Source organism: Labeo rohita, chromosome 22, assembly GCF_022985175.1.
Source record: "Labeo rohita strain BAU-BD-2019 chromosome 22, IGBB_LRoh.1.0, whole genome shotgun sequence".
Lineage (NCBI taxonomy): Eukaryota > Metazoa > Chordata > Actinopteri > Cypriniformes > Cyprinidae > Labeo > Labeo rohita.
This window is the reverse complement of record NC_066890.1, coordinates 53,765,036-53,782,285: the sequence shown is the minus strand read 5'-3', so window position 1 is coordinate 53,782,285 and position 17,250 is coordinate 53,765,036. Positions and strand designations below refer to the sequence as shown.

Genomic DNA, 17,250 nt, shown 5'->3' with positions numbered 1-17,250 from the left:
TGCACATGTATTACCATTTAATTTTATATGTTGGTATTAATTTAGCATTTATAATGCTAATACTTGCACTTAAAATAGGAATTTCAACCGAAACGAGCAAAGATTTTGTGAAGAATAAATGAAAGACAGTCTGTTTTTGATAATCACTAGTCTAGTGATTGTACTTTGTTTTGTGTTGTCATAATTTTTATTATTATTATTATTGCTATAATAAAGAACACAGATTACAGTACATACAAAACATACAAAAATCCTTTCAATAATAAACGACTCATGCTTTAATAGTTAACAGAAGTACAAAAATTCTTAAGAAATAATAATAATAATTCTAATAACCTTTATTTAACCAGGTAAGTCAATTGCAGTGGTGGACGAAGTACACAAGTCAAGTACTTGAGTAAAAGTACAGATATGTATAATAAAATATTACTCCAGTAAAAGTAAAAGTGCTCCTCTTTCAATCTTACTCGAGTGAAAGTACAGAAATACCCGATTTTTTTATGTACTTAAGTAAAAAAGTACTGATAAATTTATTTTGCAATTTTATATAGGCTACTTAATTGAATATTATATTAGCACATATTTTTTATAATCCTACTGCTCAAAATACCTGGGATTTTCCCAAAATAACCACTACATGGTTAAAACAGATTTGACCATGTAATTTTCACCAGTAAGAAAAAAAGTGTTTTAAAGCTTGTTGTTTTGCATAATGTCACAGTTATATGACATGAGAATAAGACCTGAAGTTAGCAAGAAAATTTTAAGGAAAATATATTTATATTTTAATAATGATTTTTTTTTCCTTTCAAACATTGTCTGTGTAAAAACACCCCTGGCCCCCAGAGGGCATCACTTCCCACTTTAATAATTACTGTAGTTACCATCACATCCTTTCTTTTTCCCTTGGATGTAATCTATCTGGTTGAATAAAAATATTTGGACTTTATATCTAAAAATTACCTCAACTTAGCACCAGCAAGCTTATTAGCTATACAGTTCGCATCAGCTAACAATATTTACTTATTTTCAGTATGGTTATGAATAAACATTCATCTGTCTGCTCTAGTTGACCAAACAATATAAAAACTGTTGCTAAACAATATAAAAACAAATGTCAAGTAGGGCTTCATGCATAGCATTTTAATAAAACTGCTAACGTTACAGCAGCGGGGAATATGAACGTGCAGGAGTTATTTTGTTTAAGCTGTTATTTAAATGTTTCATTTTTTACCTAAAACAGAAATACTGATGTTGATGTGTCTCAATTCAAGCATTTCAGTGGACTTAAACAGATCGTCCTTTACAGCAGATGTAATGGACAACGGACCTAAATATTATTTTTAGTTACAATAATTAATCCTAAAATTCGACATTAGTAACTTACTTTTCGCAGCATCAGTCGTGCGTGCGCACAAGATCTCCCCCGGTTCTTACTTGTGAATTCAGTTGACTGGAGACTCGCTCTAAACGGATCATTTGAATCAATGAGTTGTCGACTCGAGAACAGCTGCAATCGGATCATTCCAATTCGTGAATGAATCATTTGGTGCGATTGGCGAATCAATTTAACAGGTTCATTGAAAAGAATCAATTTGTTCATAAATCAGACACTGCTTCTGCGTCTCAAAGCACGTGATACATTATAAGGAGTAACGATATGTTTTATGAAATGTAGTTAAGAAAAAGTTTGATCTTACGCTTTGGAATGTAGTGAAGTAAAAGTGAAAGTTACTCAACACAAAACTACTCCAGTAAAGTACAGGTACTTGAAAAATGTACTTAAGTACAGTAACGAAGTACAACTACTTCGTTACTGCCTACCACTGGTCAATTGAGAACCAGTTCTCATTTACAATGACGACCTTGCCAAGAGGCAGCATAAGTACAAAAGGTACAAAACAATAAAGACATTATACAATTACAAACACATAACACAATTATAAACAAAAATATAAAACAGACAAATAACTAAAAACAAGTACAATAATCCTGAATTACATTTTTAGAAGTAGTAAGTGAAACAAATGAAAGTTGTAATGCCATACCAGCAGAGGGAGTTAATCTACTGGCAGCTGTGGTTGCCAGCATCATACTGTAAAAATACAGTGTGCTACTGTTTTTGAAATTAACAGCAAAATGCCGTTTTGTCATATACAACAGTAATTTAGCGGCATATATTTGTTAAATTACATACTACTCTGTAAAAAAAATTCCCTGTAAAAAAACTGTAATCTACTGGCAATTGTGGTTGCCAGCATCTTATTGTAAAAATACAATGTGCTACTGTTTTTGAAATTAACAGCAAAATGCCGTTTTGTCATCTACAGTATACTGTATCTGTTAAAATACATACTACTCATAACTCCATGATCTCAGTTTTCTATGCATATTATACCCTGCATTTTCTATTTGACTATTACAAAAAGAACAAAGTCCAGTTATGTTTTATTTTATTTTGATATAACACTAGATAAACTTTTACAATATTTCCTAAAACAGGCATGCATACAAACATACAAACATGCATAAAGTCTTTATTTATTCATAAAATACAAATGTACTCCCAAATTACTCTCAAACTCTCAAAAACACCAGCTAATGTTTTTTTTTTATTTTTTTTTTTCAAACAAATGGTTTATAAAAGATATCAGATGAAATGACTAGTGTCTTTAATTAATTGTACCTTTATGTTCCTTTTGGAGCTCAAATGTTTGGTTCCCATAAGTCTTCCATTGTATGGGCAAACATTTCTCTATGACAATATCTTAATTTGTCCTCTAAGAGAAAGTCCTACTGGTTTGAGACAGTATAAGTTTGACTTAAGGATGAGATACTTCTGGACTGATGTTCTTCTTCATCATCTTGGGTCTTCTTCTGTAGTTTTTCCAATTATTTTTGACACCTCTTTTCTTTTCTTTTGCAGAACCTAATAGGATATTGCGCATGCGCGACTGAACGAATCACTCCCTGAGACGACTCGTTCTTCCCGAGTCACATTAAAGATTTGTTTAAAATGAACAAAACGTTCAAGAACGACCCAACACTAATTCATAGCATCGTGGACACGCATCCCAGAGCCTGTGCTACACAAGCTTTTGTGCTTAAAAAGTATACAAATTTTTATTTTTTTGAAAAAAATGACCGATCATTTTGGTCAAAGACCCTTCTTCCTTGGCTGGGATCGTTTAGAGCCCTTTGAAGCTGCATTTAAACTACATGTTGAATTATATGGAGAAAAATCATTAAATGCTTTCCTCAAAAATCATAATTTCTGTACGACTGAAGACAGAAAGACATGAACATCTTGGATGACAAGGGGGTGAGTAAATTATTTGTAAATTGTTTTTTCTGGCAGTGGACTTCTCCTTTGACTGAAGCCTCAAAATACACTGCACAAGTCATAGAAACTAATGTAGTAGATTTGTTTTAGTGAAACAAAATGCAGACATATACTTACCAAGAAGGATCAAGCTAGAAGTCACAGGTAGGTTACCCATTTTCTCAAGGTCAGAGGGAGTGGCAGACATCTATTGATAAAGAAAACAATTTAAAATGATCAACAACAAAAAAAATAAATAAATATAAATAATAATAATAATGTGCTACTTGTTGCAATATTCTACAGAGGCAATAAAACTATTATACTCAGAGTAGAATCAAAACTGATAATTTTCCTATTTACTTACTCGTATGCTGATTTAAACTTTGATAATGTGATCGATAATATTTAATGGAGATGTGATGTCTGTTTGTCCCTACAATGCAAAAGAAAATGGGGACCAAACTCTAATACCAACAGATATACAGTAAATGGAGGATAAAGGTAATTAATCACATGGTTTAGCCAGTTTTCTGAAGTGATTCAATTTGTTTGGGTGAAAACAATTTTAAATTTTGCAGTTCCAGTTTTTAATTTGTGGTTCTTTGGTCTGATATTTTGATATCAGACAAAATTACTGGTAATTAATCATACCTTTAATCATACCTTTATGTTCCTTTTGGAGCTTGAAGGTTTGGTTCCCACTGGTCTTCCATATGGGCAAAACAGACATCAGTTCTCCAGGACAATATCTTCATTTGTCCTCCAAGAGAAAGTCATATGAATTTAAGACAGCATAAGTTTGAGTAAATAATGAGATTTTTAGTGAATGATTTCTTGAACAAACAATAGGCAAACTTACATTTGCTTCTCTACAAAGTCAGCCTTTGAACTACAAGGATAAGGAAAACATAATGTAAAGAATAGATAGCTTCTCTAGTTAAATAATTACAGACATCCCACACACAAAACATTAAAATAAAGTTTAAAAATAAAATAAAACCCGACAGATTTCCGTCAGTCTGCTGTTATTATTGCAATCGTTAGCAGCGCTTTGAATACGTTCACAGTAATTGTGCAAGAATTATGAATTTTGTTCATACACGTGTATCTTTTGGTTAGATGAAGTTCGGAACATGTTTCAGTTACATAAATTGTGTGATGGTAATAAATAACAAATAAAATGCAGTCGGAGTATATGCTAACGAACTAACAATGCTAACAATGCTATCATATCTTACTTGGTTACTGTTCCATGATTAAAACATGCTGTCCTTTCATCAAATTATGCTTTGCTGGCTCTTTATAATGTTAATATTTAGAAGTGTACGCGGTAAGATGTGTGGTTGCAAATAACAGCAGCGGCTAACGGTTTGAACCTCACGCTAAAATTTTAATCACAAAAGAAAAAACAAAAACATCATTTCACAAAACGTCATTTTTTACTTAGATAAAGTTTAAGGTGTGCGGGTTAGACAGTTGTGTGTTATATGATACCAGTCTGTACAAAGTGCTAACGCTACTGTGGTAACTTGCTGATTAAAACATAGTCACAAATCCAATTTAAATCCCAAAAGCTTAATTGGATGTTGAAACATTAATTTTTAAAAGTAATAAGTACTTTAGAAATAAAACAATAAAAGGCAGAGCTGCAAAATGACCTCATGCAGATAAACCAAAATGTCTTCCTTTCCCTGCACATGTACAATGGAAAATATGGTATTATGTTGTTAAACAACAGTGTCATACTGTTGCTGATCAACATATCCCACAATGCATCGCAAAATACAGTAACTTACTGTTATTATATGAAAACAGCATTTTACTGTTAAATTTCTTTGTAAATTTACAGGAATTTTTTAGTGTAGAGGAGCAGTAATACAACTATGCCTGGATCTTGGACCAGCGATTCTGGAAAAGAAATTGTCTTTGAGGTGTAAGGCAAGGCAAGGCAAGTTTATTTATATAGCACATTTCATACACAAAAGTAATTCAAAGTGCTTTACATAAAAGGAAGTAGAATAATCATAAAAACAATAATAAAAACAATAATCACAAAAAAGGAAGTCGAACAATCATAAAAACAATGATCACAACAACAAAACAAAAAAAATGTAAAATGTAAAAACTGATTGATTTAATGATTTTAAAAATGATTTAAAAAATTGATTTAAAATAAATTTAAGACCGTTAAAAACAGAAAATGATTAAACATAATGCAATCAGTTCGGATGTAGCACAGTGCTCATTCAGTAAATGCACAGCTAAACAGATGAGTTTTGAGTCTAGATTTAAATGTAGCTAATGTTTTAGCACATTTGATCTCTTCTGGAAGCTGGTTCCAACTGCGGGCAGCATAATAGCTAAAAGCGGATTCCCCTTGTTTTGTGTGAACCCTTGGTATTTCTAACTGACTCGATCCTAATGATCTGAGTGGTCTGTTAGATTTATATTCAGTGAGCATATCTGCAATGTATTTAGGTCCTAGGCCATTGATTGATTTATAAATGAGTATTAATACTTTAAAATCAATTCTAAATATAACTGGAAGCCAGTGTAGGGACCTGAGGACTGGTGTGATACGCTCAGATTTTCTGGTTCTAGTCTCAATCCTGGCAGCAGCGTTCTGGATGAGCTGCAGCTGTCTAATGGTCTTCTTGGGAAGGCCAGTGAGGAGACCATTACAATAATCCACCCTGCTTGTGATAAAGGCATGAAAGGCAGTTTCTCCAAGTCTTGACTGGAAACAAAACATCTAATTCTTGCAATGTTTTTGAGATGATAGTATGCTGATTTAGTTACTGCTTTGACATGACTACTGAAACTAAGGTCTGACTCCAGAATCACACCAAGATTCCTGACTTGGTTTTTAGTTGTTTGACCCCTAGAGTCAAGGTATGCATTCACCTTAAGAACTTCCTCTTTGCTTCCGAATGCAATGACTTCAGTTTTCTCCTTGTTTAACTGAAGGAAGTTCTGGCACATCCAACTGTTAATTTCATCAATGCATTGGCAGAGGGAATCATTGGGGCTGTAGTCATTTGGTGATAAGGCTAGGTAAATCTGGGTATCATCAGCATAGCTGTGATAGGCAATTTGGTTCTTTCTCATTATTTGACTTAGTGGGAGCATATACAGACTAAACAAGAGCGGCACAAGAATTGAGCCTTGAGGGACTCTGCATGTCATGGACGTCCACTTAGACTTATGCTCTCCTATACTCACATAATAACATCTCCCTTCTAAGTATGACCTGAACCAATTGAGAGCCATCCCAGAAAGCCCGACCCAGTTTTCCAGTCTCTCTAGAAGAATGTTATGATCGACAGTGTCAAACGCAGCACTAAGATCTAGTAGTACCAGCACTGATATTTTGCCAGAATCAGAATTTAGGCGAATATCATTTATTATCTTAATGAGCGCCGTCTCTGTACTGTGATGCGTTCGGAAACCAGATTGAAAATTGTCTAGGTATCCATTTGAGTTTAAGTAGTTGTTCAACTGATTGAAAACTACCTTTTCAATAATCTTGCCTATAAAAGGAAGATTAGATATTGGTCTGTAGTTGCTCAATATGGTGTTATCAAGATTGCTCTTTTTCAGAAGGGGCTTAACAACTGCAGTTTTCAGGGAGTTTGGAAAAGTCCCAGAAAGAAGTGAGGTGTTTACCCGAGATCTGTTTCTAAACAGTTAAACACACTTTTGAAAAAAGATGTGGGAAGTGTGTCAAGATTGCAGGTTGAGGATTTAAGGTGCTGTACTATTTCTTCCAAAAAGTTTTGCTATCAATTGCTTCAAAAACAGACAAAGTGACTTCTTTTTGAAATTGCGGTCGAATCTGTCTGACCTCTGCAGGACGTGCTAATAACCTTTCTGATATTAATGATCTTCTCTGAAAAGAAGGAGGCAAAGTCATTGCATTTGCTGTCAGAGAGCATTTCACTGGAGCCGCTTTTCCACTATCGGGCCGAACTGTTCTTAGAACGGTCAGGTACGGTTCCAGTTGTGTTTCCACTTGAGCCTGGGACGGCACGATTACAAACCATTCTCGGCCCGGAATTCTTGGCACGGTTAGACAACCGTGCTGAACCGTGCTGATAGAGTGTGTGTGCTAAGCGGAAGTGCGTTATTTGATCAAACAGCCAAGTAAACAGCTGCGCTGCGTTCATAGTTAGTGCATTAATACCGTCAATAGATGTGGTATTTATTTATTTTTTTTTTTTGAAAGGGTTTACCTTCTGTTTCCGTCTCCGTTGGCATAACATATTCCCTCAGCATTTGGTAACGTGATACCTGTCGTCGCCTTCTGTTTATTTAATTTTTTTGCACCAAAGGTTGTGTTTTCTGTTATTTAACAAAGTAAATATCAGATTTTAAAAAAGGAGTCCCAAAAACAGAAATACATTACAATTGCGTTAACAAGGCAACGACTGACGCATTTGTATTTACATTCGAAAGAGTTCCGTTATCAGCACCACAGTGGAAAATGAAACCGTATTCGTGCTGGAATGGAACGTTTAAGCAGAGAGAACGGTTCGGTCCGATAGTGGAAAAGCAGCTTGGGAATCAGTAGCAAAAAGTGTGCGAGTGCTGTTTAGGTTACTGTTTAATGAGTAAATCAAAAGTGTGTCCACGATTGTGTGTGGGTCCATGCACATGCTGAATCAGGTCAAAAGTGTTTAAAACGGTTATAATTTCTTTTGTGGTTTTGATTTCTGAATTTTCTATGTGAAAATTAAAATCCCCTGCAATAGCAAAACAGTCAAACTCTGAGTAAAAATCATTGATAACAGTTTTGTGAACTCTTCAACAAAGGCTGGAGAGTATTTTGAAGGCCTGTAAATAATGATAAATAGAATTCGTGGAGCACCTTTCAGCACAATCCCTAGATATTCAAAAGACAAGTACTGACCAAATGGCACTTGCTTACATTGATAGACATCTTTAAATAGAGCAGCTACACTGCCACCTCTCCTGCAGTTCTGCAGACACTCATGAAAGTAAAGTTAGGAGGGGCTGTTTCATTGAGGACTGTTGCACTGCAGCTGTCTTCTAGCCATGTTTCAATTGGAAACATAAAATCCAGGTTGTATGTGGTTAAGTCATTGATCAGAAATGCTAACTTGATGCCATTACTTTTTGTCTCTAGAGAAGTCTTAGTTTGATACCTAATAGGCCGCAGATTAGATGGGTCAGCTGTACGGCTTGAGAAGGCCTTAGACTTTCTATCACGTGATAAAACAGAGATAGAGAAAGCTACAGGCACACTGGGTTCCCGCTTGTTATGTAAACATTTCTGAATGTTGCTACTATCGTAGCGGGGACCCGACACATATCACTGGGAGCTGTTATCAGTTGTTTTTGGTTCACCTACAGCAGATGGAGGAGGGTTTGGGCCCCACCGTTGTGGCAGCGGCCGGAGAGCTCTTGAAGGAGGAGGAGGGCGAGCTGGGCCCACAGGCTTTGGTGGTTGTGGTGCCCGCTGTTTTTTAGTTGATATCTGGGGGCTTGCAGCAAAACAGTGGGAGAGTCTGGTTCCAGCATATACCAGTTCCTCCATTTTCTGTGAGAAGCTTAGAAGTGGAGATGCTGGGGAGAGGGATAATGTGTCTGGTGAGTGGGGCTTTGGCTCTGGTGTTTCCGGTGGCTGAAATATGTTGTCCTGGCTTTCCTGGCTGTTTACCAGTAAGTCGTCCTTCGGCGCTGAGTCTTGGAGCTGTTGTAGTATGTCACAGTCTGTCTGTGATGAGCTCTGTGGGCAGGGCTCAGCTGGGATGGTGTCCATGAGCAGTGAATGCAGTGGAATGCAGTGAGCGCTGCTTATATAGGCTAGCAATGACAATTGACAGGACTGAATGATTAGGCTCCTCCTGAACCTACGTTTGGATCTTGATTTAATGGAATCTAAAAAAGGGAATTAAGTCCACAACATTGTGGTCAGGTTTGATGATTCAGTCAGACCAAAAAAAAAATATACATACATACATACATACATATATATATATATATATATATATGTATATATATATATATATATATATATATATGTATATATGTATATATATATATATATATATATATATATATATATATATATATATATATATATATATATATATATATATATATATATATATATATATATATATATATATATATATATATATATATATATATATATATATATATATATATATATATATATATATATGTATATATATATATATATATATATTTATTTATTTATTTATATTTTCCCTTTTGCAGGGCACAAGATCAGTGATCTCTTGATTAAGTCAATTACTGTATTTGAATATTGGTGTTTTTATGTAATGATTTAAATACACACACACACACACACACACAGAGATTTGTCACAGATCAGAATCTGTTGTAGATTGACTTTTTTTTTTCAGTCAGATTTGGTGCACATGTCTTACCTGATTATGACTGTGCTGCACTGTGTCTGTTTGAACAACAATAACAACAAACTCAATTAAATACAGATTACTTTGGTTAGAAAAAAAATGGTGAGAATAAAAATATACTTTACAGTGTCACTTTCAGAATCAGCTGAATGCAATGCTTGCCTTCTTGTTCAGGTCTCCTGGAGCAATAGTAAAACACACCAGCAGCTGCAGCCACCAGCAGAACAGCAACAACAACAGCGGCAACAGCAGCAGGAGCAGTTGAATCTGGAACAGCTAAAGACAGACAGTCATTAATACTAGAGATTGACTAATAATCAACTTCAACAATATTCTTGTCTGATATTTACACTTGTTTACGTAGATCATTAGTTCAATATTGATTTATTTCAGAAATGATCATCTGGTGGATTCTGATGAGCAGCAAAGGTGGGCTTTGCTGGGCTGACTTAAGCATGGTTTTAAGCCTGATTTGCAAGTTATGTTTCAGTCTGCTTTGTAAAACTGCAAAGTAATGTGCATGGAATGACTAATGATACTTACCAGTGACAGTAACACTGAATATCTTGATGATGCTGATTTTTCTGCAGTTGATCTGTAGTTTGTAAAATCCAGTGTCTGTGGTTCTGGTGTTTATGATGGTCAGAGATCCAGTCTGATCCAGCTTCAGTCTGTCTCTGAATCTCTCATCAGCATCTTCACATGGATCATCTGTACAGATCCCACTCTGATTTCCAGTGATTTCAATGTCATTAAAATACCACACTATCACATAATTTTGTTTTTTTATTACACCAGGAGCTAAAGTGACAGAGTCTCCCTCCTTCACTGACTTTTTCTTTATTTTATCTCGTTCAACAGCACTAACACCTGAAACACAAACCAATAGATGATTCTTGGGGGGACATGCATAACATGAGTGAACTGTGGAATCTTTTTTTTTTTTCTTTTCCTTTGTCAAAAAAACACTGCATTTATTAACAATTGAGCTAATATGCATATTTCTTCAAATCTTCTTGACTTTGAATTCCTAATGAACTACAGATAGATTTAAACTGATGATAGTAGAATTTTCGTCTTCATCAGAACAACACTGATACAATTAATAACTAAATTTATATTTAAGTCTACAAATTACATTTTAACAATGAATGTGTTTTTGACAAAATTATATTTATACTATATGTAAATTAAAATACAGGTAAAGAAAAAAAATATATTTGCAAAAAAAAAACAAAAAAAAAAAAAAAACACTATATTTAAATGTTAACATGACATGATGACTTACTATATACAGCAACAATGAAGATCTTTTCACTGATGTTGCTGCTGATGATGATCCGTAGACGATAAACTCCAGAATCCAGTTCTATGGTGTTCATGATGGTCAGAGATCCAGTCGGATTGTCCAGCTTCAGTCTGTCTCTGAATCTCTCAGTGCCATTATTGCACTGAACATCTGTACTAATATTACTTTGATCTCCAGTGATTTGAGCAATACGAGTGCCACTAAAATACCATCTAATCTTTTCTTGCTGGTTTGTTTCAACACCAGTGTGTAGAGTGACTGAATCGTCCTCCATCACAAATGCTGATTCTTCATCTGTATCAACACTGAAAAAAGCTGGAAAATAATTGAACAGTTGATACTGTTGAGTAGAGAAATCTGTCTAGATTCATAATGTAACAAACAAGCAGCAGAAGAACATCATTGATGTACACACATTCACTCATCAGACAAACATACATGAGTCTCATAGATGATCTTCAACAACCTAATGAACTTCATAAAACCAATAAATATGAATTTTACATATTCACTTCAGGAAATTGTGCCATTTTTCATAACATTACCATACAATGTTGAGTGGCGCTGTTGAGCCCAACGCAGAGCTGAGTTCCTCAAACTTTACGGGGCTTATTTATTTTATAAAATAATTACTACATATACCTGACACATTTTTTAGAAACAAACACAGAGAGAAAAAAATAATAATATTGGATTTATAACAACAACAAATAGCAGCTGCTTTGCCAACCAACACAGATCTTCAGGAATATTTAGTAGAATTGCTGCCAAATTGTATTTGTGCTACATGTCAATTGGAAAGCAGGTAAAGAAAAAAACATCTCTGAATGTCACTGAAAAAAAAAAAAAAAATATATATATATATATATATATATATAAATAAATAAACTGATGTGCCCTGATGTACTGACTATAATGACTCACCATGAACAAAAACAATGAAGATCTTTTCACTGTCTCTTCTGTTTTCCACGATCTTCAGTTTATAAACTCCCACATCTGTGGTCCTGGTGTTTGTGATGGTCAGAGATCCAGTCTGATGATCCAGCTTCAGTCTGTTTTTGAATCTCACATCACTATTTTTACACTGAACATCTGTACAGATATGTCTGAGATCTCCAGTGATTTCAGCAATGAGAATGGCATTAAAATACCATACAATCTTTTCTTGTTGGTTTGTTTTAACACCAGTGCCTAGAGTGACTGATTCTCCCTCATTCACTGACACTGATCCTCCATCCTTGACACCAGATGCACCTAGAGAATTGAACAGATGATTATTAGTCAAACAAAAACACACAACAGGAAAGTGCTGTGAAAATGTCTTTTTACAGATCATACAGATTGTTAGTAGAGAAATACATCTGCATTCATAATGTAACATGCAAATACACAGCAGAAGAACATCAATAATTTACACATTCATTCATCAAACATACACAGTGTCATGGATAATCTTCAACAATTTAATGAGCATCATACATCTTGATTCATATTCTGCTCATAAGTTTACATACCCCATGCAAAATATATAGTTTTTACTTAATCTCAGAATGGTTTCATAAGCAGTTGCAATGAGACATTTGCACAGTTAAAAGGAATTAATAGTTGTTTTATAGACTTTTTTTTTTAAGTCTCTGAAAATGTCTAAAAAAATCAAATATTATATATATACACTTCATGTTTTAGATGTATTAGATGATCATTTGATAGACTTTTTCAAATTTTCAATGGACTTTTTCAGACTTTTTGCATTGGGCTGGTAATAGCTAGTTTCATGCATGTTTGAGCTGAGTTTTTGTTGCATTTACACCGTTCTGACCAGCAGGTGAAACGTTTCGAAACAGTGAATCATTTTGAAAGAAATGGTTCAGTTGATTTCTATGACTACAAGAAACAATCGACAGAATGAGGGCTAGGCAAAGACTATAAACAAAGGCGTGGTAAGGGGAAAACCAGGACCTGAGGAGCACATGGGCCAACATAAACAAAAACAAAGCCATGTGACAATCAGTAATTATGCTGTTTAAATTTCATTTAGTTTCATTATGACGGAAACAACTTTATTACATTTCAAAATTTGCCCACGGTATGGTGAAATAAGTAATACCGTTACTAGTCATCATGTTCTTTGTTTTTATTGTTGATCAGAAGAGAGATCGTAACAAATAGTACCCCAGATAGCAAGAACTTTTGGGCCAAATGTGGCCGATAGCTGGCGCATATGGCTTAGATATGGCATGGCTGAACAGATATGGGCCAGATTGTTACCGTATATGTTTTGCCATAAGTTTAAAATGTGCGGGTAATTATTGCTTGGTTCACAGCTCCTTTTGAGGTATATGGTCCAGATAACAAAAAACACATTAGAACCAAGTAAGGTTTAGCTATGGCTGACACTGGTAAACATCGACTTCTGGCTAACATTTGGATTACACTTGGAAAACACATCAAGTTTGGCTGATGTCCGGCAGGCCACACCTCGGTTGCTATGACGACCGCGTCAATTTGACCAAAAGGCGGCAATTCTCTCACGGATTTTCCGTCAAGCTTCAGGTAAGTGATATTTTGGCATTTTAAAGTAATTTTATTTAAATATTCATGATTATGGTGTCAATGTTTGTAGTTATTAGATGTTTAGATATTTGTTTAATTGAGAAAAGCGTTGAGTTAGATCATTTTTCTTTGTTGAATGTGGTGTTTGCGTAGCCCTCTGACAGATTCCAATAATCACGCAATCAGGGTTAATGCAAAATCACTTATTTTAGGTAGAGATTGATTTGTGAAAACGTTTATAAAACATTTTTTCACATGTTCAGTGTTTTTCACTGCTCTGTGGTGTGGTAAAACATGCAGGCTGTCTTGACGTAAAAGATAACAGTCGAAGCCATTAGAAAAATCATCTTACATTTCTTAAAATGGGCTTTAATGTAACCTAGTAATCCCAATTTCATAGTCCAATTTTTTTTTTTTTTTTTTTTTTTTTTTTTTTTTAACCATTTTAAGCGGTTTTCAAAAACTCAAATGATTGACAACATGTCAAGCTTTCTATAGATGTCCCAGTTAGCAAATTTTCTTTAGCCCGGATCTGGCTGTAATCTACAGCTAAAGTGTGGCCCAGATTAGTTTTTGTTCGCCGGCCCAAAATTGGCCCATATGTTTTTAGCCAGAACTGAACCAAACCAGAGCCATAACTCTGCCGATCATGAGTACTTGATGCAATGTTGAGAAAATACTTAGAAAATGTAAATAATTTTTGTATTTCAAGTCAAATGCTGTATGCCCAGGAGGTAAGTATAGCCCAGTAAATGGTGTTTGTGTGAATGTCCACAAAACTTGAAGACTTTATATTAGCAGTAGGAAAGAACATTTTAAAGATGAAAAAGAATTCATAAGATAATCATGAATAATTTGTTGCCATTGTGTGAATAATATATAATAAGTAAAAAGTAAGTATAGTTTGAAAATGTATTTGAAAATGTAAAAACTTTATATAATCCAGATTACATGCATTTGGTTATCCCACATTGTTGAGCATTTTGATTTTTAGTGTAATCCTGCAGGTCTTCCTTTCAGTTTGTACTACTGATAATAATTATTAAATTTCCCTTCACTGTAGGTGCTGTCAGGCAGAATCCCCTGACTGGAAGGACTTCAGATAAAGACATAGAAATTAACTTTATAAAGTGGCTGCACCTGTCTGGAGACCAAGATGATGGGAGGAAAGAGAGAGTGAATAAACAACAGTGCATTGCTGACCCCCATTAGACAGTTTGCAGCATTAATAACACCAACACACTTTCAAGCAACTCTTCTCTTCTCAACACTTTTCTAATTAACACTCAAGTTTAATGTTATTAGTTCTTAAAAACTGGTTCTGACTCAAATTTGTCCATTTAATATTTTTTTCAATGCTAAATGTATATCTGTTGAATATTCTTAAAAAATGATTCCAACTCAAATTGTAATATTAAATATATGTGTTATATATTTATAAGAATATTCTAACTCAATACTGAGTAACTGTAAAGCACATTTAACCTGCACTGACAAAAGTAAATTATTTTATTTACATTTTTGTTGTTGAGTGTGTGATTTACTCTCTAGTTAATATGAATTTTACATATACACTCAGCCGCATATGGGCCACATTAGGGCAGTGAGGTCTTAACAGAACTCAGCCTTATAAAAATGAAACATAAGGCCCATATATGGGCCACATAAAAATGTATTACTTGGCTCATGAACGGCGGAGTTATGGCTCTGGTTTGGTTCAGATCTGGCTAAAAATATATGGGCTGATTTTGGGCCGGCGAACAAAAACTAATCTGGGCCACACTTTAGCTGTAGGTTTGGGACACGTCTTACGACAAAGCAAAACCACATATTGCCAACAAAATACACAAGACACATACATTTCTGTCGAAAGCGAACGGAGCTGATACAAAACAAACTGCGTCACTTTCGCTTTCGTCAACCGGACGTTAATGTCTCACCATGGTCGAGTAAACACCATAGCAACGATGATAAAATAGAGACAATCTTCATGTTAACGGCTTTCCCTAAAAATAAATGTAGATTATGTTAAAAGTAAATAAAAGTGTTCCGTTGTTCTGAAATATTCCTTCTCTGAGATGGGCGGGACATATGAGTTTCCCGATTCTTATTAAAGCGACACTGAAATGTCAGTGCATGCCCTGGATGATAAGCCTTTTTAAAAAGGAAATTATGATTTAGTGTCGAATGATGGTAAACTTAGAATATACCTTGTCAATATGATAGATAGACAGAAAGAACAAGCGGTATGCATACTGTATTACTGAAGCGCCATCTAGTGTTAGAGGTAAATATTTAGTCCATCATAAGTCATGTGCAGTGCCACTCTATAAATGATTAGCTTAGTTATTTCTAATAACAAAGTCAAATATGTCAAGACGAACTCAGATTCATGTTAAGAGTGAATCAGATCTGCATTAATGTCATTTATCATATAAACATAAAAAGACCTTTCAAAGTTTTTTTTCATTTTTCTGAAAATAAAACACTGTTTATATAGGCCTTTACAGCACTCTCCTTGACTAATGAAAAGTTGAAGAAAACAAATATAAGGTCTAAAAATATTCCACTCAAAGTGCAAGGCAGCCATGTTTTGTGTTCTACGGAGGTTGAGGCTTTAACTATGGCTCTAAAATTTCTAAGAATATTTACCAAAAAAAACAAAAAAAAAAAACACCTTGACATCACTTTTAATCCTGCCATTAATTTGGGAACCCAAAATCTCAGAATTCTGTGAGATCTATGGTCTGTAGGCAGATAATGAGCTCTTTGAAAAAGAGAAAGAAAAAAAAGACATTTAATATAAAGGAGACATGTAATATAATTTTAATATAAGTAAAAGTATAAATGGACACACAGCAACCAATGAAATAAAGAAAACACACACGCACACACAAACATATTTGGCATTTTGTTGCTGTTTTTTCTCCACAGTGTATTTTAGTGCAGATATTACTAGTTTAGTTCCTGAGTTCCTCAGTTTGATCAAGAACACAATGGTGAGATTTGATGGATCAACCCTCACAGGATTTGAACCTTCAACCTTTCTTTAACCATAAAGCTACAGTACTAAAAACAAAGTGCTTCATAGACTTAAAGTGCTTCATAAACTGATTCCTGCTAAAAACAGCAGCTTTGAGTAACATGAATGTTATAAATAACAGCGCACTGGTGTTTTCATCTAGTGTTGTGAAACAACAATAGTAAAACTTTAAAGACTGTAATATTACTACTATTACTATTCCTAGCACCTGCTTCTACAATGTATTATATAAATTATAGTAAACTATTTTGAATTAGGTGAAATTAGTGTTGTGAGTTTCAGGTGATGTTCTTCTCTCATCTCCAATCTTCTCATAATCAAAATAATAATGTCACTGTGACATCTCAGTGGCAGCATAAGTCTCAGACTGATTAGAGGACATCTCATCCATCAGCAGATCTTCAGTCTGATTAGAGGACAAGTCGTCTACATGACTCTAAAACACAGAATCACTAAATAAATCAATAGGATTGATGGTTCAGTTACACAAAGAGAACAAGACTAAAGAGTTCATATGCTGATCCTGATATTTAAGATTAAGATTAATATGGGATGCTTCTCTTAAAATGGTAATGACATGAAGAATACAATT

At 34.5% G+C, this 17,250-nt stretch overlaps 1 protein-coding gene and 1 pseudogene across 1 annotated transcript; one reads left to right on the top strand and one right to left on the bottom strand.

Moving 5' to 3' along the window:
* LOC127153855 (SLAM family member 9-like) overlaps window positions 1-17,250 on the top strand; it is a 337,800-nt pseudogene that overhangs the window by 41,197 nt on the left and 279,353 nt on the right.
* Window positions 5,339-15,695, bottom strand: LOC127153851 (uncharacterized). Its single transcript, XM_051095121.1, has 7 exons — window positions 15,556-15,695; window positions 11,984-12,316; window positions 11,039-11,374; window positions 10,294-10,620; window positions 9,913-10,026; window positions 9,763-9,788; window positions 5,339-9,226 (listed from the first exon to the last, which is right to left on the bottom strand). Exons 1-7 carry the CDS (start codon window positions 15,605-15,607, stop codon window positions 9,182-9,184), a joined length of 1,233 nt encoding a protein of 410 aa, XP_050951078.1. The 5' UTR covers window positions 15,608-15,695; the 3' UTR covers window positions 5,339-9,181.

Bases quoted from the DNA above. Each gene is read 5' to 3' on its own strand.
- LOC127153851 (XM_051095121.1), bottom strand. From the start codon at position 15,607: ATGAAGATTGTCTCTATTTTATCATCGTTGCTATGGTGTTTACTCGAC. The intron at 10,027-10,293 runs GTAAGTATCATT...GTCTGTCTTTAG, and splicing joins ATTCAGTGTTACTGTCACTG to CTGTTCCAGATTCAACTGCT. The intron at 9,227-9,762 runs GTAAGACATGTG...TCCCTTTTTTAG, and splicing joins TGCAGCACAGTCATAATCAG to ATTCCATTAAATCAAGATCC.